The sequence below is a fragment of the Lissotriton helveticus genome, chromosome 3_2 (assembly GCF_964261635.1).
Source record: "Lissotriton helveticus chromosome 3_2, aLisHel1.1, whole genome shotgun sequence".
Lineage (NCBI taxonomy): Eukaryota > Metazoa > Chordata > Amphibia > Caudata > Salamandridae > Lissotriton > Lissotriton helveticus.
Window position 1 is genome coordinate 461,823,095 of NC_136062.1, and position 23,507 is coordinate 461,846,601.

Below are 23,507 nucleotides of genomic sequence, written 5' to 3' on the forward strand. Positions count from 1 at the left end.
GTCCCTGATGCCAAGAGACTTTAAAAGAAAACTTAACAAGTGGTCGTCATTGCTCATATCATATGTGTGATTTATTTGAGGCTTGCAATGATGTGGCAGAATTTGCAGTAATGTGTTATTCTAACACCAGATGAGTGATACTTGGCAGGACCGCCACTGTATTCATATAATACTGCTTCTATGAAACATCATCAGCAAAAAGAGTCAAGACTTTAGTTAATGTATTTATTTCACTTCATTTTAGCACAATATTTCACACTTAGTGTAATTCACCATGGGATTTATCAGTGGCAAACTAGGGACCAGATGTCGGGCAGGTTGCAAACTCTCGATTTACAATTGCCAACCACCGTTTTTGACCTGCCTCTTAATATATATGGCCATAACATTATTTGGCTACAACAAGAAACAGAACAAATGACACAAGTTCAACAAGAGAGAGAAACTGGGCGACCAAAACTGAGACTCATAGAGAATCCAATGCAGTACTTAAATCATCCTCCATCTTCATGTGGAACAGATGTACTTCCGGAGTCAGGAACTTCCGGGGAGCTGTGGCTTATCAGCTTCTCTTCTGTTAGGCTTTTACTGCAAGTAATCGTTGGAAAACACAAATAAATTGTTGAAGTGTAACTTGTTCATTGACTGAAAACCAGGATTCACACAGGCTTTCATGATACTTAATGAGTATCTACAATGCAAATTTACTGCGATGATTATTTGCATATTATTTGATCATTCTAAAGATCAATGAATTTTCCTATTTTCGTGAATAATTGAGCTGTCCCATCATAGAGTTGGTCAGCAGCACTTTTGGGGTCAATCGGACCCCCGCAGTCTGTGCATAGAGGCTGCAGAGATACCTTCTCCACCTATTTCATGGCAGACAGTTGTAGCAGGATAATTTTTTTCTCCTCACAAACTAGCCCCCAAAGCAGAGATTTATATCCAATAAAAAATAAACAAAACCAATGTCCCTGACGTGCAGGGTGTTATCCCGCAGCCAAGGAGACCACTGTTGTCTTTCCCTGCCCAGTTTTGCAATGTTCCCCATGGTAGACACAGGTGGGGCAGATCTGCTTCGAGAGGCCGACCCTAAATAGAGTGAAGCAGATTTATAAGCCACTTGCGCCAGGGTTTCAGGAGTTGATGCTTGTTATGAACTGTTTTGTTGTAACTGATTTAAACATCCGTTCATGACTCTTTGCATTTGACTGATTCTCTGTCGTTATATCCCCATGAATCTGTGTTAATATATGAAATTTTGAAATACATCTCTTTGAATATAAATAGGATTCTCGGTGTGCTTCTTGATTTTTCTTGTTTATAACATTGGTTGTTGTTGTCCTGCTGGACACATTTGAGTTTGATCCTATGACTTACTCTTTGATTTGATTAACACAATTCAGTTTAGTTACATTCTGAAGTCAATCCCTTGTAGATTCCCCTACACTATACTTTACACTGCCCATACCGACAAGGGTTTACTGAGTGTCCCATTTTCTTGAGTGCGCTAGTGCATGGCAGCCTATTGTGCGCCAGTGTAGTGGAAAGCACAGGGATGCAACATATTATTGTAAATATGATGCACCCCTGTGCTTTGAAAGTGACTCAGTGCGGCGCAGCCAAATTGCTTGCGGTGCCATGCTGAGTCACTTTCCTGTAGATGAGGCCCAGTGGGTTAGTTGATGCATCAAAGGCAGAGACCAGTAATAGATGGCTTACAGTCAGTGGAGGCTGCACCAGCAGTCAATCAGCAGTTGTTCACCTCCATTAAGAGGGGGTACTAAGAGTTCCCAAGGGCAGTAACCCACTAATTTACAACATGACTCCCCCTCTGTAAAATGCAGGTCCCCTTTGTACTCCATACTACAATAGTGGGATGAGTCTATTTATTAATTGGCACTTGTGTCCTTCGACACATGTCACTACTACTAAATTAGACTATGGGAGATGAGACTATTAACTGGCACTAGTGCGCGTAAAACATGTCACGACTAACCAGGGTTAGATGTGGGAGATGAGGCTATTTATTAACTGGCACTAGTGCACTTCCACACATGTCACTACCACTCAAGTTAGATGGTGGGAGAAGAGGCTACTGATTAATTGTCACTATTGCCCTTGACATATGTCACTACTACCAGGGTTAGATGGTGGGATATGAGGCTATTTATTAATTGGCACTAGAGAGCTTTGTTATGGGCATCACCTGGAGATGTGAAAGGGTCCAACAGTGGCCACAGCTGTGTTTGAAAGTGTATATAAACCCCACACACTGACTTCGGGAGTATGTAGAAAATATTTCAGAGCTCTCAGGAATTCAAGAAGGTTGTTTATGTAAAGTAAACGTGTACATGTTTGTTAATCCTTATCTGCTGCTACCAAACCAATCTCATTCACTTACCGAGTGGTGGTCATTGGTCAGACTTGGGCAATCCTCTACCTAATGACCTTGAATGCTGAATATTTAACGTCAATTTACACTTGCATATTATATCCCTGATCTAAATTGCACAATCCTGCACTAATTGACATATCATGCGATAGTCTAGGAGGACTTATGCAATGTAAGGTATCAGGTGTTAGAACTTAGTTTGAGTATTGGTGGACATGTGAGTGGTTCTGCCTTTCAATGCACGAGGGTCACACACTTACATCCATTCCATGCACAGTTTGTATAAATATCTTCCATTGATCCCTGTGGGTAACTGGTGGGCTACAGGGCCAATTAGTGGTCTTTGTATATGTTTTATACTGTTTTTTTTAGAAAAAGATTTTTTAGAAAAAACTTTTCAACAATTTACCGAACTATATTCTGGCAGTCAAAACCACAATTTCCAATATACTATTCGTTTTTGTGGTGAGACAAGTGATTATTTATTGAAGCGATCGTGCATGAGGTGATGGGTTTTTATTATTTCAGTCACTAGAATCAAGATTAGAACTTGGATCATTCCACGGTGAGTTTACACTCCAGTGATTGTTTATCACTGTGTCACCAATGGTGGTGATACATTTGATCTATTGTGGTACAATTGTGTAAGTTTCACTCTACTAACATTATTAGGACCCTTTAATGATGTATTGCCTTTTGAAACATCAGACTGAATAAGTCATGAATTTTATGTGATCATGTTATTTTGTAAAAATCAGAGGTTGCTTATAATTATTTGTTGGCTTATTACACACAGGATGCAGTTGTTATAACTGAAAATGTTTGTATATACTTGAGAGATTGATAAGGGGGACAATATCGTCTAAAAGTTCTGTATATATGTTTTCGGCAGCCTTGAAAAAGCCGTGTGGGCGAAGCGCGAGTCGGCTGGTGCTGTGTCAACATACATTTTATTTGAAATAAAGCACCCAAGATCTGATTGAAAAGTGTGATTGAAGTACTTCTTTGAAGCTGAATTTCGGGAAATTGGACCAAAGACTTCTTTGGGATTTGTACTATGTTATGAAAATACTTTTTCTGCCATATTTCATCCAGTGATACATGCCAAAACTGGATTATAGAAATAATGATTGGGTGTGCTCGGGTGTAGTGTATACAATTCTTGACAGAAAACTTAGTATCTCTAAGCAGGCCCAGCATCCAAAGGGTACAGGCTAACTCCAAGCACAGTATACTAGAGCAAATGCCTTGGTGCAACACAGGCCTTCTGACACTTCTTCGCAGATAAGACCAAACAACTCCTTGCAGAACCTTAGTGATGAAGAGCCAGTGGATAACTTTACCGTAGATAAACTTACCAAAGGTGTAGGTGAACTGGAATCCCGTCATATTCACTAACTCATCACTGCGGAACTGGAGCAGAAGGAAGCGCCCGGTGGAGGTCACTGGTGGGACTAGCCTGGATCCGCAGTATTTACCAATAAGCATGGAGGTGGTCTTGGCACCATCGAAAATAGACAAGGAGTCATAGGCGCATTGTGGATGAGATTCAACAGCAAAATATGTGAATGTCAATGAAACCTGCAGGGTGTAAAAGAAGTATGTGTTAGTCCTTAAATGATACCTCAGTCATGCCAGCAGGAGACAGTGTACCATGAGGAAGAAAACTATGTGACAGTTGTTACTGACCACCTCTATCATGCCAGTAGGGGCAGTGTGAGACAAGGAAGATGTATGCACTGGTTCCTCTTTACTATTACTGTCCTGCCACCAGGAGGCAGGTGACATAAGGAAGCAGAAGTATGTGTTGGCCCCTATTTGCCACTACTGCCCACCCAGTAGGGCTCAGTGTGACATGAGGAGAAGTATGTGTTTGGCCCTATTTGCCATTACTGCCCTCCCAGTAGGGCTCAGTGTGACATAAGAAGTATGCGTTGGCCCTTATTTACCATCACTGTTCTGCCAGCAGGAGGCAGTGTAACATAAGGAAGCAAAAGTATGTTCTGGCCCTTATTTAGCATCACTGTCCCATCAGCAGGGGGTATATGAGCTCTTATATATACACAGTTCAGTGCCCAGACACCTTCATCACCCAGAAGTGACATATGATCATCTGAGTGGAATGGCAAGCTAGGTACATTTTTTAAACATGGCTTTGCTTCCCTGTTGTGGAAAATCATGATGCCATACCGCCCTCTAAGGCAGAAACCTAAGAAGAACTTCATAATTCCAGGGCCTATCTTGCGTGTTTTCTTATTGCGTTCTTATTGTCAGTACATTGGGTAGCTGTGGCACTTACCTTGTATCCAGCTGGAGCCACGAGGTAGAAACCACAGTTCATCTTGGGATGGTAAACCTTGGGGAAGTAGGGAGATGAGACGGTGCCAGCAGAGCTGGTGAACGTGCCGCCACAATTTCCTGTCAAACAAAAGAAACAAACATCTTAAGTACTCTGCAGCATAGATTTCTGGACACAAGTTTACAATGTCCTCACGCACAAACCAAAGAACAGCTCAGCTTCAGCCCTTCAACAACAACTGTGTGCCAAATTGGAACCAAGAGTAAGGTGCTGCCTGGGGTCCTCTGCACGCTGTTTGTTCCTCAGCTCACGTGTCCCCAAAATAGTGGTCCTTGGCAAGTAATTGAAGATATTAGTGCACATCTGGGCACTAGCTGCAAAATATCATGGGGTCCCAGTCAGAAAGTAAACATTTTCTGTCAGGATAGGGAATAATAGAGCTCATGTCAAGGGAGCTGTTCTTCAACCAGGTGACCCCTACTATCAGAGACCCTTGTTGGTATTCTCCCATGTCACTTACTGTTTGCGTGCCCATATATTTTGTACACAGTGTGAGCTTTGCCAACCCCCGATCATCAGTGGGCAAGATTCCACAGGCCAAGAGATCAGAAACAAAGCACCACTAATCCTTGTACCACTATACCCCCTTACCCAGACTCAAGGGGACTATGTCAGTGTACTGGGACCACAACATCTCCTTGTATTCCGTGGTTAGACCTCTATTGATTCTGAGAGACAAGCACTTTCTGCAGTAAACCTTATGCCAACATGCCTTGAGATGATCCTTGGGGCACAGCTCACTGGGTCCCAACAAGAGGCCTTTGCGTACTCTATCTCCCTTCTGAGAGTGTCCTGACAGCAAGGACTGTAACATTGATGGAGGAGGTCTTTGCGATCTCCCTCTCCTGACCAAGAGTGCCCCAACACCAAGGACCATCCCATTGCCATAGGATGCCTTTGCGACCTCCCTCCCCAACTGACAGCGACCAACACTGAGGACTGTACCATTGCTGAAGGAGCCGTAGCCCTCCCACCTCCTCTGCCTGAGTGCACCCGACACCAAGGGCCATACCATTGTTGTAGGAGGCCTTTACAACCCACTCCCTTTCTGAGAGCGCGCTGACAGGAAGCACCGTACTGTTGCTGTAGATGGACTTCGCGACCTCCCTCCCCTGACTCATAGAGCCCCATCACCAAGGACCATACCATTGCTGTAGGAGCACTTTGCGATCTCCTTCCCTCCTGTTTCTCAGAACACCGCGACACCAAGGACAATGCCATTCCTGTAGGAAGCCTTTACAAACCACTCTCTCAACTGAGAGCAGCCTGACACCAAGGACTGTACCATTGCAGTAGGAAGCCTTGACGTCCCACCTCCTATGTCTGAGAGAACCCAACACCAAGGGCCATACCATTGCTGGTATGGGAGAACACCTTAAAATTAACTCACTTGACTGAGAGTGGCCTGACACCAAAAGCTGCACCATAGCTGTAGGAGACCTTGCCATCCCACCTCCTCTGTCTGAGAGAACCCAACACCAAGGCCATACCATTGCTGGTATGGGAGAAGGCCTTAAAATTCACTCCCTTGACTGAGAGTGGTCTGACACAAAGGACCTTCATATTGCTGTAAACTCATTGCTTCCTCCCTCTCATTACAGAGTCCGCCCCACCATCAAGGACTGTACCATTGCTGTAGGAGGCCTTTGAGACCTCCCTCCACTGACTGAGAGCATCTCGACAACAAGGACCATAAAATTGCCATAGGAGGCCTTGTCGACCTCCCTCCCTTTACTGAAAGGACCTGACACCAATGACCATACCATTGCTATAAGAGGCCTTTGCGACTACCCTCCACTGAAGCAGAGTGCCCCAACACTAAGGACCATACCATTGCTGTAAGAGACCTCTACATTCCTCCTCCCTGTATGAGACCAGCCTGACACCAAGGACCGTACCACTGCTGTAGAAGGCCTTGAACCCATTGGCCGTGATGGAGCTGTCCATCACAAACTCCAGCAACATCTCAGTTCCGGAAGAGGTGAATGGCTGGAGCTGTCTGGTCCCACATGCTTTGCTTAGTAAGACTGGGGCTGTCTTATTGTTGCCATCATAAATTGTGAGATAGTTAGAGATGCAGTTTGGAGATGATTGGAGATCGAAGGCATCAAACAGCAGAATAATCTGAGAAGAAAGACCAGTAAATTAGACACAGGTGACCTTCGGAGTGTCTAGAACATTTCTTTTAAAAATACCTTATTTTCAGTGTTTTAAAGTTATCTGCAGATTAGACTCAGTCGGTGATTTTGCATTCACTCTTGCACAACACCTGTACTACTTCACCTCGACTCTTAAATTCAGTGAATGCTTCTGTTTACAGCCTTCCTTCCCTCCACTTCAATTGTGTGTTCAAAGAGATATGACACCCTTATATTATCCCTGCACCTCCTGACTTCTCTCATGGTGACTTTGCTTGTAACAAAACCTCTGCTGAAGCTCAGATATGTATTGTGAAGAATTTACAACCTAGTGGGCATGCTTATTAAAATTGTGGCACTGGGCAGCGCAACAAGTCATGTTGCTGCACTGCCCTGGATCACAGGGGGAGGGCAGCAATGCACAGTATTTATCCAATATGGTGCATTCCTGTCCTCTTACCCTGTGATGGCACCATTTTGGAAGCCTAGTGACAACACAGGCAGGGGTACCTTCCTGCACAAAAACAATCCTGAGAGGCGTTTTCCTCTTTTAATGTGCGCTATGGAATACAGCCGACATAGAATGAGGAGAAACCGAGAAGGAATAAAGATATTTCTCCTCGTTATGCCTTCCCTGGGAAGGTGTTCAATTTTGGAGCATTCTCAGGTTTAAAAGTCCTTGTAAATCTGGGAATGCGTCAACATCAATGGGAGTTGCATGGGAACACCCACTGCAAGGTCCATGAAATGTCTACTCAGGGAAGAGTGAGGCATCACAGCGATTTGCGCTGCACTGTGTTACTCCAGATTCATGAAGACATGCAGAGCCACACAAAGCGGCTGAGTGTGGCATCATAAATCTGTCATAGAGGATTGCGTTGTGCATGTGCCATGTTGCGTGGTGCGAGCATGGTGCAAACCTCTCATAAATATGGATTCTTGATTGCCTATGCTAAGCTGCGGTTTTCCGCCAAGACCACGTACTTAACCCCTTCCATGCTCATGACGGCTGAGCTCGTCATGTAACGCGGCTTTTCGCAAAAAGCCGCACAGCGCTAAAATAGCGGCCGCACGCATGCGGTTAAAGGAGTTACCGGGAAGTTAAGCTTGTGTAAGCTTCGAGACACTTGGTAAAGTTGGCTCCTCATTAGTGTAGGCCCTAGACCTCTCATGCACTGCCTCTGGATTATCAATAACCTGTGTCCTACCTTTGAATGAGTGATGCCCAACAGCAGGCTAATGAAAAGAAGAAGGCTGCCGCCCTTCAGAGTAAATCTCACAAAGGAGTCTCACACAGGAAACGGAAGCTTATGATTTGTGCAAGAGTTGTATGTTAGAATATCGAGCAGAGAAATATCACGTACAAAAACATTGTAGTCAGAATATTAACTATTGCAACATCCAGGGAATGTATAGCTAAGTATAGATTTACTACACTCTGCATCACCTTACCATAAAGCCATATATCTATATCTTATCAAGATAAATGTGAAATTAAGCATAGTAAGTCTATACTTACCTATTCATATATTGACCATAACCATATTATGGTAGCTGCTATATTGGCTATGATTTGTTTAGAAGCACTATATTTAAAACTCGATATTCTTGTCCCATACACTCGGGGGATAATACCTGTCGCTGTGCACCCCAGTATTCTTTCCTGCTACACTGTTCAATAATAGATTAACCCTTACCAATCAATCAATCAATCAATCAATCAAAAAGACTTTATTTCGATCTCTGAGGATCATAGAAGTACACCATAAAACAAGACAATTACAAACACACAATACAAATAAGATATTTCATTATAAACAAACGGTCGCATCCTGAGTGTAAAAATTACATCATTATTTACAATTACGAACTACATTACGATGTACCTAGATAAAAAACGGTTAGACATTTTCTAAACTACATTATTTTAAGAGAAAAATAGGCCAAAACATTATAAATACACATTCACAGCCTAATTACAATCACAGCAATATAAGTCGAACAACATACATCCTAATTAATACTAAAAAACCTTGGCTTGATAGATATATATATATTTTTAAAGGAATTAAGAAATAGTAAAAATCCGGGTGCTAAAAAAATAGGACACCACCCGCTATAAAAAAACTCTAAACAACTTTAAGGGGCCTCATAATATAGTGCGTCATAAGAGCTACACCCTAAGGACTTTCAGAAGAGTACTTAGAGCGCCTGATCCATACAGCCATTAGGAACTTTGCTATAAAGAATACAATCATACGCGTTGTATGTGTCTTCATTATTCCATATGCCTTCTTGTTTCTCCTTACTTCCAGATTTCTACAAAGGGGGCAATCCATTTAAGTCGGGATCGGGAATATAGGGGGCAAAAGAATAGAACATGTTCAGGTGTCTCAGTGATCCCTTGGCAGCAGGAGCAACATTCTTCAGCGCTCTCACCTGCTATACACCAGTTTCTTCTGAAGTGATATAGGGGTAGGCACCCATACCTAAACTGTAGGTACAGTTTCCTTGCTAGTCGGGGTTCGATTTCATCCAGTGTGGGCTCAAATAGCACATTCTGTTAAAAAATCATAAAATCGGGCGAAAGTGATCCCTTACAATTCATTATCAGGTCAGTTTATATGAAGCCCCAATACACAGCTTTGAAACTAGATTTGTTTGTCTGGCTAAGGGTTTCCAGGTCTCTCCATTAGGCAACCAGCCCTAACTTAACTAACACATTCTTGACTGTGAGCATCCAGGGGATCTTGTCCACATAAGTTACTGCCATTAGCTCATGGAGACCCGCCCTATAAAAGGCGAGAGCTCCAGTGGTCCACAACTGGTGCCAGAACATGAGTATCCGAAGGCCAATTTTATGTGAGACCCTCTCCTGGCCAAGATCTAAATAAAGAGGACTCATTGGAGTAGATACCAGAAGGATCACTAGAGATCTAAAACATTTCTGCTCAATGATTAGGAAATTATTACAGTTAGAATGACCCCAGGGATTTAGTGTTGTAGATTTATAATGGTTGGGCCAGCTTTCTAGATGTGGTTCTCTTATGCATTTTCACAATGCTTGCCGTTTGATATGTCTGGGTTAACTGAGCTTTGCCCAATTGTGGGACCCAACTCATGTTCTGGGTGAGTTTAATAACCAGATAATCAAACTCTGTCACTAATTCTAGCAATTCACCGCCCACATACAGATGTTTCTTACATTTGGTCTTCAAGTTAGATGAAAAAAGCATGCATTTTCTTTTGGAGCTGTTTAGCTCCAGCCCCCGTCCCGAAGAGAATTCCTGAAAATCATCCTGCAGCTGCTGAAGCCCATGCGGTGTCTTCGATTTGAGCAGAGTATCATCCGCAAATAGGAGAGCAGTGGCCCATTGTCCTCCTATTTTTGGAGCATCACAACCATCCCTGCTAAAAAGTCCAATGAGGTCCGTAATGAACAGGGTGGGTGCTAATACATACCCCTGCCTAACTCCTTTATCAATGTGGATCACTTCTGTTAGGGCCCCACTTTCACCCCACCTCACCTGTGCCTGAGTGTTAGCGTGAAGTCTTATTAGAATGTTAAGAAGAGGGGCTGGCACTCCCATGTTTTCTAGGACTTCCCATAGTTTTGCTCTTGGTACCATATCAAAAGCGGCAAGAATCCACAAAGGCGGAGGAGGAGCTTCGCGCGCACCCAAGATGGTCGCGTGAGCACAGGGCTCCCGGACCCTCGCCACCTCCATCGACTATCCTGTACTTTATCCTGGTTCAGACGACGGGTGTTTATTGGCACGGTTCTACTGCTCATTTATTTGTTTCAGCGAACTTTTTTGGACTTCGGGGTCCAGAGCTACAGACTGTCGCAGTTTTCTGGCCTGCTCCATGGTGACGCCCCGCTCTATCTTGTCTCGCTTGCCGTCCAGTAAGTGAACAACAACGGACTGCCAGACTTGCGTGGGCTGGCGACCGGTTTCGGTTTCGATTCCTGTCCGGAGCTCAACCTGACTTTGTCGGCTCAGTGGACGGCCGGACGCTCCTACACCCTTGGTCTCTCCGATCTGTAGCGGCTTCCAGGTCTGAGACTGGCACCACCTTTGCCCTTTTGGTCCTACATTTGCCACCGCAGTCACCATTTTTACCCGTCAACAGGCGACCCGTACGGGTCCAGGATCCAAGATGGCCACCAAGCCTGAGGGTGGGAAGCGCGGGCCTAAACCGGGCGTTCGAGGGAGTGCCCTGCAAACGAACATCATGGACCGGTACACTCTAGCTAAGGGATCGCCGGGAGCAGCAGCTAAACCCTCGACGCCAATGCCGGAGGACTCATCGATTGAGGACGAGCCCTCGCTGCGAGATCTCATGGGCGCCATCACCGGTATGAAGGCCTCATTGGGGCAACAATATGAGGCCTTGACTCTCAAGCTGGACACGGTGTCGATTGATGTCAATTTGATCAGGGCGGACTTGGCGAAGACGAATGAAAAGGTCAAATCCCTGGATCTTAAGACCTCTAGCCTGGTCACCGACGTCTCTGACTTCCAAGCTGAAGTCGGGAATCTGTGGAAAGGCCAATGATTATTACTCTGGGCGCCTAGAGGACTATGAAAGTCGTGCCAGGCGCAATAACATCCGCCTGATTGGGGTCCCGGAATCATCGACTGCTGCCTCGACGGACCTATTGGTGGAAGACCTGGTGCTGAATCACCTGGCGCCCAAGGGTCTCAGCAAGTTTTTCGCTGTCGAACGAGCACATAGGATCCCCGGCGGCACACCTAAATCGGGTGCTAACCCTCGACCCATCATTGCGAGGATCTTTCATTTCCAGGACAGAGACGCTATCCTGCAGGCCTCGCGGCAGTCTGGTCCCATTGCCTTTGAGAACTCTACTGTCAGCTTCTATCCGGACTTTACACAACAGGTCCAGAAACAGAGGCTGGGGTTTCAAGGGGTCAAGAAGAGACTCCGGGAAAGGTCTATGAAGTATGCCATGCTCTTTCCGGCCCGTTTGCGAGTGGTACATAGAGATCGTACTTTTTTCTTCGACCATCCTGGGGTTGTGAGTGACTGGCTCGACACGCTGCCTACGGATCTTGAACCTTTTGAGGACTCTGGCAGGTCGGATCGGGCGGAGGGTGGCCCGACGGAGCAAGAGTAACTGTTGACTTTGACCCCGTTCCCTTCCCGTTGGCTTTGAACTGTGCTAAGCTGTGTTCTTAATGTTTGCAAGTAACAGTCTTTTTGGGGGTGGGTGGGGGGTGAACGGGTCCTTTCTCCTCCTGGGTTTCTTTTCGTAGATTAGTTGGGTGGTTGGGCGACAGGCACACTGCGAGTTTATGGGGCTCTTTGGTCTTCAGCAGGGGTGCGGGGTGGGGGGTATCGTTGTTTTGACTTTGTTGGGGGAACTGGGTTGTTTGTTTGAATTTTATTGTTACTTGCAAGGCGAAGGAAAGGCGCACTCCTGTTTTTTGCAGTTGCTCTGGGTGTGGGGCGGGGGAGGGGCTGAACATGGGGATGGGGGGTAGGGGTCTTCGGCTATTGTGTTGGAACGTGAACGGGTTGGGGGATGGGATTAAGAGGAGGGTGGTGTTGCAATTGCTGAAACGTTTGACTCCAGATGTTGTTTTACTGCAGGAGACTCATTTGCTCGGCAACAAGTGCCACGCTTTGAATAGGCGGGGTTATCGCCTTGTGGCGCACTCGGGTTTCACCTCGGGTTCTAGGGGGGCGGGCATTCTGGTTCGGACCTCCCTCCCCTTGGCCATTGATGATGTCATATTGGATGATAAGGGACGATACGCCGTCATTGTGGGGCGCTCCAGGCCACCACATTTGCTGATCTGAGTGGACTTATCCTGGGTCTCCCCGAGGGTCTGCTTTTGGTTGGGGGTGACTTTAATGCGGTGGTCTCGGGGATGCATGATCGTCACCCTCCCAGGGAACTGCCGAAGGCCCAGACTTGGTTGAGTGACTTCCTGGAGATGCTGGGGCTCACTGATTGCTGGCGGTTGCTTCACCCGGGACAGTTGCAATATACCTATCATTCTGGTGCTCATGGTAGTCTCTCGAGGTTAGATCACGTATTACTGCCCTCGGCCCATGCATCCCTCATACGGGAAGTTAAACATCTGGCACGGGGTATCTCGGACCATTCTCCGCTTTGGCTGGTGGTTGATGCACGGCAGAGTTCGGCGGGCCGAGTGGCTCCGATCAACCCCTGGTATTTGAAGGACCCCAGGGTCAGGGATGAGCTGGTTAAAGCACACGATTGTTACTTTGAGGAAAATGTGGGCTCTGTGTCCTCCCCTAGTTTACTTTGGGAAGCTTACAAGACGGTCATTCGTGGCCAGGCCCTCTCATTGATTGGTAGCGTGAAGTTGGCCAGCCGTGCTGAGATGGTTCGACTTGAGGGGGAGGTCACGGCCCTGGAGGAGAGCTTGGAATCTGGGGTTACCGCTGAGGGGTTACATCTACTAGAGTTGAAACAACATGAATACAGAGCTCTGGTCACTGAAGCTGCCAAGGAAATGGGGAGGGAACAGCAGGGACGCCTGTATGATGTGGGTGATAAGGCTGGGAAACTGCTTGCTTGGTTGGACAGGAGGGAGAATGCAAGTCGTGTCGTCCCTGTGATTGTTGCGGAGAATGGTGAGTGTTGTACAGACCCTGTTGATATTGTTGCATGCTTTGCCGATTATTTCCGCGAGGTTTACACCCAGCTGTCTGATCGATCGGAGCAGGACTCCCGCCTGTTATTGCGTGATATTGCACTTCCCCGATTGTCTGACATTGATAGAGATGCTCTGGATGCTCCGCCTACTGTGGACGAGATTGCCGCTGCTGTCCGTTCGGTCCGATCCGGCAAGGCCTCGGGCCCTAATGGGCTCCCCATTGAGTTATACAAACTGCGCCCGGATTCGCTAGCTCCTCATCTGCGCTCTATGTTTCTTGAGTCTTTGGAGGTGGGGTCTCTCCCGCCTGACCAGAGACTGGCCACTATTGTTGTCATCCACAAGGATGGTAAGCCTCGGGATCGCTGCGCCTCTTTTAGACCCATTTCATTGATTAATGCGGAACCTAAAATCTTGGTCAAGCTGCTGGCGACACGTTTGGCGACCGTTATTGGGGACCTGGTTCACCCTGATCAATCCGGCTTTATTCCGCATCGTAATACGGCGCTTAACCTCCGACGGTTGCATGGCGTCCTGGCACGGGCCGAGACGCTGCGTGAGCCCGCCGTCTTGGCGTCCTTAGACGCTACGATGGCGTTTGATACGATAGAATGGCCGTATTTGTGGGCGGTTCTTGCTAAGTTTGGTTTCGGTTCGGAATTCGTTCGGTGGGTCAAATTGCTTTACGCCGGTCCCATGGCTCAGGTGGTGGTCAATGGTCGGGTCTCTGCGCCCTTTGCACTGGGCAGAGGGACGCGACAGGGCTGTCCCCTGTCCCCCTTGTTGTTTGCTCTTGCCTTGGAACCGCTGGCGGCCTGGTTGCGGTGGGAACCGTCCCTGAAGGGCATTAGATGGAATTCGGAGTTTGAGGACCGTGTATCTCTCTACGCTGACGATATTCTGCTTTATCTTACATCACCCCGTAAATCCCTCATTGTGTTGTTTGATGTCTTAACATCCTTCCGCAAAAACTCGGGTCTTGTCATCAACTGGTCGAAGTCCTGTGTATACGTCCTGTCGGGTGCCGCCCCCCTTCTGCCCAGTGGTTGTCCTATCGCGATTGTGGAAGACGGATTTAAATATCTAGGCATCTTTATCACGCTGAGCCCTGCACTCCGGTTCGACCGTAATTTACTGCCCCCTCTTCAGCGTCTTCGGGCAGATGTGGTCGCCTGGGAGAAACTTCCTCTTTCTCCCCTGGGTAGAGCGGCATTGTTTAAGATGATGTCACTGCCCCGCTTCCTCTACGCATTGCAAAACACACTTGACGTTGTCCCGGCTACATATCTCCGTGAGGTTGAGAGTTTACAGAGACGACTGGTGTGGGGGGGGTAGGCCCCGGATCGCCATTGCTAAATTGTCGCTCCCGTGGTACGACGGTGGAATTGGTTTGCCTGATATCCGTCGCTATTATTGGGCGTCTCAACTGGGGGCAATAAATCATTGCATGTATGGCCCTTTGCCAAATCCGGCCTTTGAGATGGACAAGTGGTTGTTACCGGGGGGCGACTACAATAGAGTCCTCTACTCGAAACTCACCCCTCGCAACGTAACGGGCCCCACCAGGGCGGCCGTCCAGGTGTGGCGACATGCTTCCATGGCGCTTGGGTGGACTAATAAATTGACTCGCGCCACCCCCCTGTACGCGTCTGATAGACTTGGCTCACTTTGGCAGTCCCGGGGGTTTGATAGGTGGGACTTGATTGGTATCAGCAGGATTGATGATGTTTGGACCAAGGGGAGAATGAAGACGTTTGAGGAATTGAAAACCGAGTACGCTTTGGACGATCGCGAATTTTTTCATTATGCACAGGTCCGACACACGGTGCTCTCGGTCTTCCCTTCGGGTGAGGAGATTCCGGAGTCGTCCCCGCTTGAGGACAGGGTACTGGACGGACATGTTCCTGACAGTACGATTTCGCTTATCTATAAAAAATTAATCAACTCCAGGTCTGATCTCCTGTTTCGCCTTAGAGAGGCCTGGACTGGTGATGGGCTGGAGTTGGACGATGAGGACTGGCAGGCGGCGATCTCTTCCCCTAAAGAGGTAGCCATCCAGGCGCGCCTTAGATTTGTGCAACTTAAAATCCTGCATAGAGTGTATGTAACTGGTCCCCGTTTGGTACACATGGGCTTTTCTGTGGATGGTTTGTGTCGGCGTGGCTGCGGTCTTCTGGGCACCTTTTTACATATCATCTGGGAGTGCCCTGAGATAGTGCGATTCTGGACCCGTGTGCATGAGGTGATGAGTGAGGTTACCGGGGTGCAATCGATGCCGGAAGCAAGGAGATGCCTGCTGAACGTATGGGAACCGAATGATTACTCCGTGTCGCAGCTTCGGTGGGTGACCTTGGGCAACATGATTGCCAAGAGAGACATTGCGCAATTGTGGGGCGCTCAGGGCCCGCCCGGAATTCGGAAATGGAAACAAAACATGGACTGGTGCATGTTTAGAGAAAAAACTGTATATGTTTCTCGAGGTAACCCCCGAAAATGGGGGAAGATATGGACTCAGTGGAACACTTACCGTGGCGATATATGTGCCCCTCCTCTTCCTGACCCAGATGTTGCACCTACGTCCCCGTAACCCGAGGGTTCCTCCACATACTATTGTAAATTGTTTGCAATTTGTTTCTCCTGGCCCCCCCCCCCTGTGAGACTCTTTCTCGATAGAACAAACGCTCATTGGATTGTCCTTCCCGCTCCAACACCATGTACTGCAATGTTGTGTATACTGATGTCTCTTTTTCTTCACTCCTTGCAAGTTGTTTGTGTTTGTGTTATAAAATCAATAAAAAGTTTTCAAAAAAAAAAAAAAAGAATCCACAAAGGCAATGTATAATTTGCCCTTGCGAATTGTGACTTCCCTCTAGAAAAATTAACCCTTACACGTCTATGTACTTTGTGGAACTCCTCTGGGATTACTGTTTCCATGTGACATTTCTTTGAAGCCCAATTTGAACTTGATTAAAGTCTCATTTAGTTGCCCCTTGTAGACCCACTCTTTAAACTTAATTCCATCTACTCTGCAGTGGCAGCACTACTGTAGGTTTCAAGAATGTCTTCTGATTGGTTCGTCTCTGAAACCTTTGGGTTATAGTACTAACATCATTGGAAAGAACATTTCAAAGACAGATTCTTCTTCTCCCAGCTGATGGACCACTGTAACCATAGTGACCTGCCTCAGCAGCTGCCTCTGTCACCTGTTAATCATGCAGGTACTGACCCAGTGAACTACTCTAAGCCACACCCCTGGACAGCTAGGTCTCTTGCAGGAAGAAAGCGCTTCTGACTTCATACCTTATCACAATCAGAAGGCACTTGGATCAGGTAGACACAGTTGACGTGGTTAGGGTACGAGGAAGGGTTATTGGGTGACATCAGCGTGCCGGATGGGTCAGTGAAAAGAGTGCTGCACAAATCTGAAACCAAATATGAAAATTAAATGTCTTGAAACTGCACATTGACCCTGACACGTAGAACTTCAACCACTCCTACCCAGAATTTCTCAGTTATATCCACTAGTATTTAAGCAAGCATCTTATATCTCCACTAAGAAGAAGCCCCTTGATCTAAACAATGATCTCAGTGGCTGTTGCATGTCTTTGCAATGATATGAAAGCATGCAAAAGAATATAAATAGGTACCAAAAACTACCCCGGGCACGAGATTCAACAAAAACTGCCCTGGTGCAGATAAAACAGCAGTAGGGGGAGGATAAGGTTTCAGAAACATAGATAAAAAAGAAACTCTGCAAAAACAAATTATTTTGCAACACGAACAAAAACTTTTTAACACTCCACTTTCTCTGTGCTGGTCTGTAGTGAGTTATGCATTCAGATCAAAGGTACATACATGGTGTATAAGGCTAAAAATCCAATTAAACCCTAATTTGAACTCCATAAAGCGAACAAAAGGGCATAGCAGAACTCTAACATTAAAACTATCTGATACACCAACATAAGAGGAACATTTTCCCATAAATAAGGACATAGTGCTCAGATCTCATCAGGTTAAGAATGAGGAGGTTTAGTCAGAGAATAAATGATGGCATTTTATTAGAAACAAAAAAATGCGATCCCACAAGTGGATAGATGGTAGGATCCCATCAGTGAATTGATGCTTGGATCACTGCAAGAGATGAATTCCAGGATTTCATGAAAGGAAAAAGAATGTTGACTTTCCAACAAGGGTATGAATGCCGGGATAAAATCAGTAGATGAATGCCCGTATTCAAAAATGTTCAATGATGTGGTCTAATGGGTGAATGTATCCAGGATGCTATGAGTATATGAATGCTAGGATTCCATTGTATGTCAGTTCAATCAAACTAAGGCACCAGTACTGAGGTCCAATTACAAAATATGTCTTAGTATCTTATCAGGAGATTAGTAAGGTCAGTAGACCAAAGCTGACATTGTAGCCAGAAATAAATATTTGGATCCTGTTTACATTTGAATGCTCTGATCATGGAAACAGGATGCACAGAATCTATGCTGGTAGTGGAATACTGGGATCCATAAGTACATTTACGCTGGGATACCATCATGGATTGAATGCTCGCATTGCACCAGGTATGAATGCTAGGATCCAATCAGAAAATAGGTGCTGGAATCCAATCAGGGGAATAAAGCTCAGATCCAATCAGAGAATAAATGCTGGCATCCAATCAGGGGTTAAATGTTGCGATCTTATCAGGGGCTAACCAATGGGATCCCTTCAGGAAATACATGCTGGCATCAAGTCATGTGATAAATGCTGGGGTCCAATCTTGGAATACATTCTGGAATCCCATTGGGAAACAGAGCAACAATACAGTTATAGTTACCTGCCTTAGGTGAAGATGGTGCTTATACTGTTAGATTTATCAGCCACATTCCACAGATTGGACTATCACCTACTGCATGACCAGCTCAGAAGGGCACTGTGTTGGATGCAGTGCTAGAATGGTTCTGGTAATTTCCTGACAGGACAGACACAAAGTGTCAGGTCAGGACCTTCAAGCCATCAGGAAGGAAAGCTGAATGTGGAGACCCAAAGGTCCACACTTTCTCCCCCTCTCTTGTTTTTCAAGATGGTATTTTCTATCATTAGGGCCAGAGACCTGAAATATTGTTTATTTGCTGATAACATGTAGATCTATCTGCACAGTCTGGGGCATGAAGGAAGGGTACTTTGCCCTTAAAAAAAGGCCTAAATAATGTGGCCATGTGGATGAATAAAAGTGGGCCCACGTTGAGTAGAGCAAAACCTGAGAAGCTCGGCATAGGCTCATGCCACAGACTCCTGCAAAACCTCACTTAGCCCCCTGACCTTATTTGAGATCCCATGCACCTTCACTAAGACATCTAAAAGGTTAGAGGTCATGTGGTAAACAGAACTGAACTTTAAGGCTCACATCAGCTCTGTACTTCTTTGGTTTATTCAGCATAAGACAACTACAACAGGCATTGCCCTACCTACAAAACAAATATCACAAAATCATATGTTGTCCACTGACTAATTCAATCCTGGATTAAACCAATTCCTTTATGAGTGGGCTTCCAAAAATCAAATTGCTAAGATGCAACATGTACAAGACATGGTGACATGACTTGTTTTAAAACTAGGGATATATTGTCATATATCAGCAGACATATTCATTGGCACCCATCCAAAAGCTATCCAGAAGGTCATCATCTTATCAGCAGGCTAGACTTCATTGATAGCTATCCAAAAGCAATATAAAAAAGGTCAATATCGTCAATACAGCATTCCTGATTTTTAAGTACATCAAGAAAGAGCACCCGACTGTGGGGTAAAAACACTGGACTGCACCTCAGGATCATGTGGCTTATATCTTCTTCACATTGCAAGTACTGATATTCAGTGGAAGGGAGACTGCAGATTCTTGCTAGTTGGCCCAAAGAATTTGGATGTAGAGCCACTGGATACTAAGAATAGACATACTTTAATTACCTTTAGGAAAGCCTTAAAACATTTATGTGTGTTCTTTTTTGCAGCTCTTACATGCATATAGTATTTAATAAGCCTGGGCAAAGCACTACGCTATGCTCGCGTAGTTTGCGAAGTTTGGGCTACTTCGCACTACGCGAATTGCACGTAGCACAGTGCAAACACGCGTAGCGTAGTGCAGCGATCATGTTTTGCTTGCTCACGGTCCTCAACGTCAAGTTGGCGACCGCGAGCAAGCAAAATGACATCCCGACGAGACTGTTACCTCGTCCGCGATCAGCAACATCAAGTTGCCGATCGTGAGCGTGAAAAATAAACCTCCCGGCGAGCTTCTCAACGCGTGGAGGTCAGGTTTCTCATTGCGAGTGGTCGCATATGCCTGCGACCACTTGCGATGAGAAACTACCAGTCCGCGTTGAGAAAGCTGCAGCTCGAGTAAAAATGTACTCGAGTGGCAGTAAAAGACAGCTCGCACTGTGCGAGATGCCGTTTTCAATGATTGCACAGTGCGGACAAGCATCCGGTACTGTGCAATCATGGTGAACAGCACACTATGCAGTTCGCGTAGCGCTACGCGTAGCTCGCGTAGTGCAAAGTGCACTTCGCGTAGCTATGCGTAGTGCTACTTCGCAAACTACTCCCAGGGTTAGTATTTATTGCTATTTATTTATAGAGCCTGGAGCCTAAACTCATTAACTTATTTCATAGTGTGTGCTCTACAAATAATGTCCCATGCAGGATCATTTTAGTAGAAATTGAACTGAAATTATTAAAAACATAATATAATCAGCTAGAAGAAGGGCAAGAATGCAAGGACTGAGGGGCATATCAACAACAGCCGGCGATAATTATCGCTAAGCGCGCTTAGCATGAGGATAATTATTGCCGGCTAACGCTGGATTTTATCGCTGAGATAGCGCGCTATCAGCGACGTATATCTCCAAAGTGATAAAAATCCAAGCAATAGCTGCTAAATGTGCGATTATCGCTGGAAATCCAGCGATAATCGCACAGCCATACGCGATAGATTGATGATGGAGCAGGGCAGACTTAGTCATAATATCCACCTTCCATTGGACATAATGGCTAAGTCAGATTGAAAGCAGGCCTAAGGAAAGTAGCGATAAGCGCGGTAATCGTTACTTTTCTTATCACTGTGCAGGTTAGCCTGCAGATTGATAATAGGAGAAATGTCGCGTAGCAACATTTTCCTGGTCATTTCTGTATGTTACGCCTACTTTGCATCTCATTAGCAATCCAAAGCTGGGCATTGAGGAAACAGGCGAGGAAGCCTAAAAACACGCGTTAGCGTGTCTTTGCAGATAGGGCAATAAAATTATCGCTGCTTTTCACCCGAAAACGGACGTTAAAGTGGAGATAATTTTATCACGGGCCTTGTTGATATGCCCCTTAATCAGTAGATGAATCTCATCAGTGGATGTAGCCAGGATGCTATGAGTATATGAATGCTTGGATTCCATTGTGTGTCAGCCAGACTAAGGTATCAGTAATAGGATCCTATTAGGAAATATGTCCTGGTATCTTATCAGAAGATCAGCAAGGATCCTGTCAGTAGACTAATACTGAAACCATAGTCAGAAATAAATAGTAGGATCCTATTTATTTATATACAAAGGCTGAAATCCAATTATTAGCAAATGCCAGGATCGACTGAATCTACGCCGGGAGATGAGTGCTAGAATCTCATAAGGGAATAAATGTTGGGATACTCGCATGAACTGAATATTGACAACGCACCAAGGATAGATGCTGGATTCAGTCAGGTGATAAATGCTGGAACCCAATCAGGGGATAAATGCAGTAAGAGGTCATTATCTTATCAGCAACCTAGACTTCCTTGGTAGCTATCCAAAAGCCCTATCCAAAAGGTCGTTATCTTCAACAAAGCATTCCTTATTTTTAAGTGCATCAAGGAAACAGAATCAGTCTGTCTGACATGCAGGGAAAGGGAAAATGAAAATTCTCGCTAATGGGCCCAAAGATTTTTAATGTACTGCCACTTTATATTTACAATAGACATACTCTGCTTACCTTTAAGAAAGCCTTGCAATATTTTACTTGTATTCTTTTTTGCAGCACTTACTTGCATATGATATTTTATATCATTTAACAACCCTAGCAACTAAACACAATAATTAATTTTATAGGATGTGCTCTACAAATAAACCAACAAAACAAATGTCCCATGATTGATTATATTGTTGGAAATTGATCTGGAATCATTAAAAAAGAAAATAGTATTGCCTAGGAGGAAAGGATATTGTGACTGCAATGAAAGTTCAGAACCTATCTGCATGCATCTATCATGCACTCCTTACTGCACTGGTACAGGGTGTTGATTTTGGAAACATCCAGTTTGCTCAGCCCAATCCTCTGTCCGATGGGTACGTAAGGATCTGGCTTGGGGACCATGCTTGGCTTTCCAGGTTTGTTACTGAAAGTATACCTGTGGAAACAAAAACATCACAGGTAAAGGCCACCATGTATGTGCCATTACAATTCATTATTCATCCCAAAAACTATATAGCGAGTCCAGGTTCGACTACAGCGGGAGCAGGTGAGGGTAAAATATTTGGTGTTTGCTTAAAGCATTGCATGTCTAATGCTTTTACTAAACTAGACCCCGTGGATCCTGCCTAGCTCAGTCTAAAACTTCACAGTTCTCCCTTTCATGAGCCTCTAAGCCATTGGTGGCAGTACACGCTAACCTTAGCGCCCTCACTCACACTCAGCATCTCAGATCCTTAAAAGCACTGATTTAAAAATGTCCTCTTGTTGAGTCGCACAACATTTCTGCTTATGACCGAGATGTCAGCAATGAGGTATCATTATCATGCGATTCATCAACAATGGCACTTCTACTCTAAACTGAGTATGTTACCCACTCAGACAGCATGTACCTGCTTTCTGCACCCATGGACTTTCCACTCTATGGTAACATGTTCACATACAGAGCATCAATCCTAACCATTCATGTTCACCAACACAGCCATCATTCCGTATCCCGATTCACTTACAGAGCGTTGGTCCTAACCAATCATGTTCACCAACTCAGCCATCATTTAATACCCCCGCTTCACATACAGAACGTCAGTCTTGACAAATCGTGGTCACCAACAAAGCCCTCATTCCGTACCCCTTTTCACATACAGAGCGTCAATCCTGACCAATCATTTTCACCGACACAACCATGATGGCACCACTCTTCCTCATCCATGGACCTTCCACTTTGTGGGAACATGTTCATTAACACAGCCATGAGTCTACAGGCCATTCTCACATTTATTACCAATGGCCCTTCCAAATTCTTGAATTAATTTCTCTTCCCCTAACAAACACAGCCACCAATCTGGTGCTTTTCTTCACATGTAGAGATTCCAATATATACCAAGCTCTGATCCCTGTATCCAATCCACCACCAAAGGTGAAATAAAAATCACCCTCTACTTCCCATTTCCAGCAATCTTATTGCTGAATAAAGAGATCACATCAGAATGTGATCAGAGTCACTAGGTGTGATTTAGGGTATGATGGACAAAGGATTAAGGGGTGGAGGAGGACATTAGCAATGCCATCCCGACGGTACTCCTTCCGCCAAATTTAGAAATTACCTTATCTCAGCAGTCATCTCTACACAATTAAAGGAACCATCATCACTGCACTTCCTTTCAATTACTAGAGGTTTTCACCCAGGTTGTGGTAATCGTTATTATTTTCTTCCAGTCGCACACTTCTAGGTTTTTCCTGCTGGTGATGGACAGGAAAAAACTTAAGGTATTACCCCATTCCCCCTAAATAGGGCTGGAATTGTAATGTCATTCCTCAGATGGCCGCTCCTCCGTACACTATCAGAGGAAGTATCCCATCAGTAGAGCCAACAGGGGCTAAGTTGACAAAACACTTCGGGTCCACCCATCTCAAAATGAAGCGGGTCATCCTAGGGTTTGGTGAACACAGTAGTCTGTCATGTTTGCAACAGAGTA

At 45.4% G+C, this 23,507-nt stretch overlaps 1 protein-coding gene across 2 annotated transcripts in view; it reads right to left on the reverse strand.

Annotated features, from left to right (window-relative positions):
• Positions 1 to 211: 211 nt before the first annotated feature.
• Positions 212 to 23,507, reverse strand: part of LOC144826062 (embryonic protein UVS.2-like) — a 152,870-nt gene continuing 129,574 nt past the window's right edge. For both annotated transcript variants that reach the window (XM_078684369.1, XM_078684370.1), the window contains 6 exons: positions 21,843 to 21,970; positions 16,849 to 16,970; positions 6,656 to 6,881; positions 4,698 to 4,816; positions 3,757 to 3,979; positions 212 to 588 (listed from right to left, as the gene is read on the reverse strand). In XM_078684369.1, the coding sequence (XP_078540495.1) occupies positions 578 to 588; positions 3,757 to 3,979; positions 4,698 to 4,816; positions 6,656 to 6,881; positions 16,849 to 16,970; positions 21,843 to 21,970 (829 nt within the window). In that variant the 3' untranslated portion in view covers positions 212 to 577. The remainder of the gene's footprint in view (positions 589 to 3,756; positions 3,980 to 4,697; positions 4,817 to 6,655; positions 6,882 to 16,848; positions 16,971 to 21,842; positions 21,971 to 23,507) is intronic.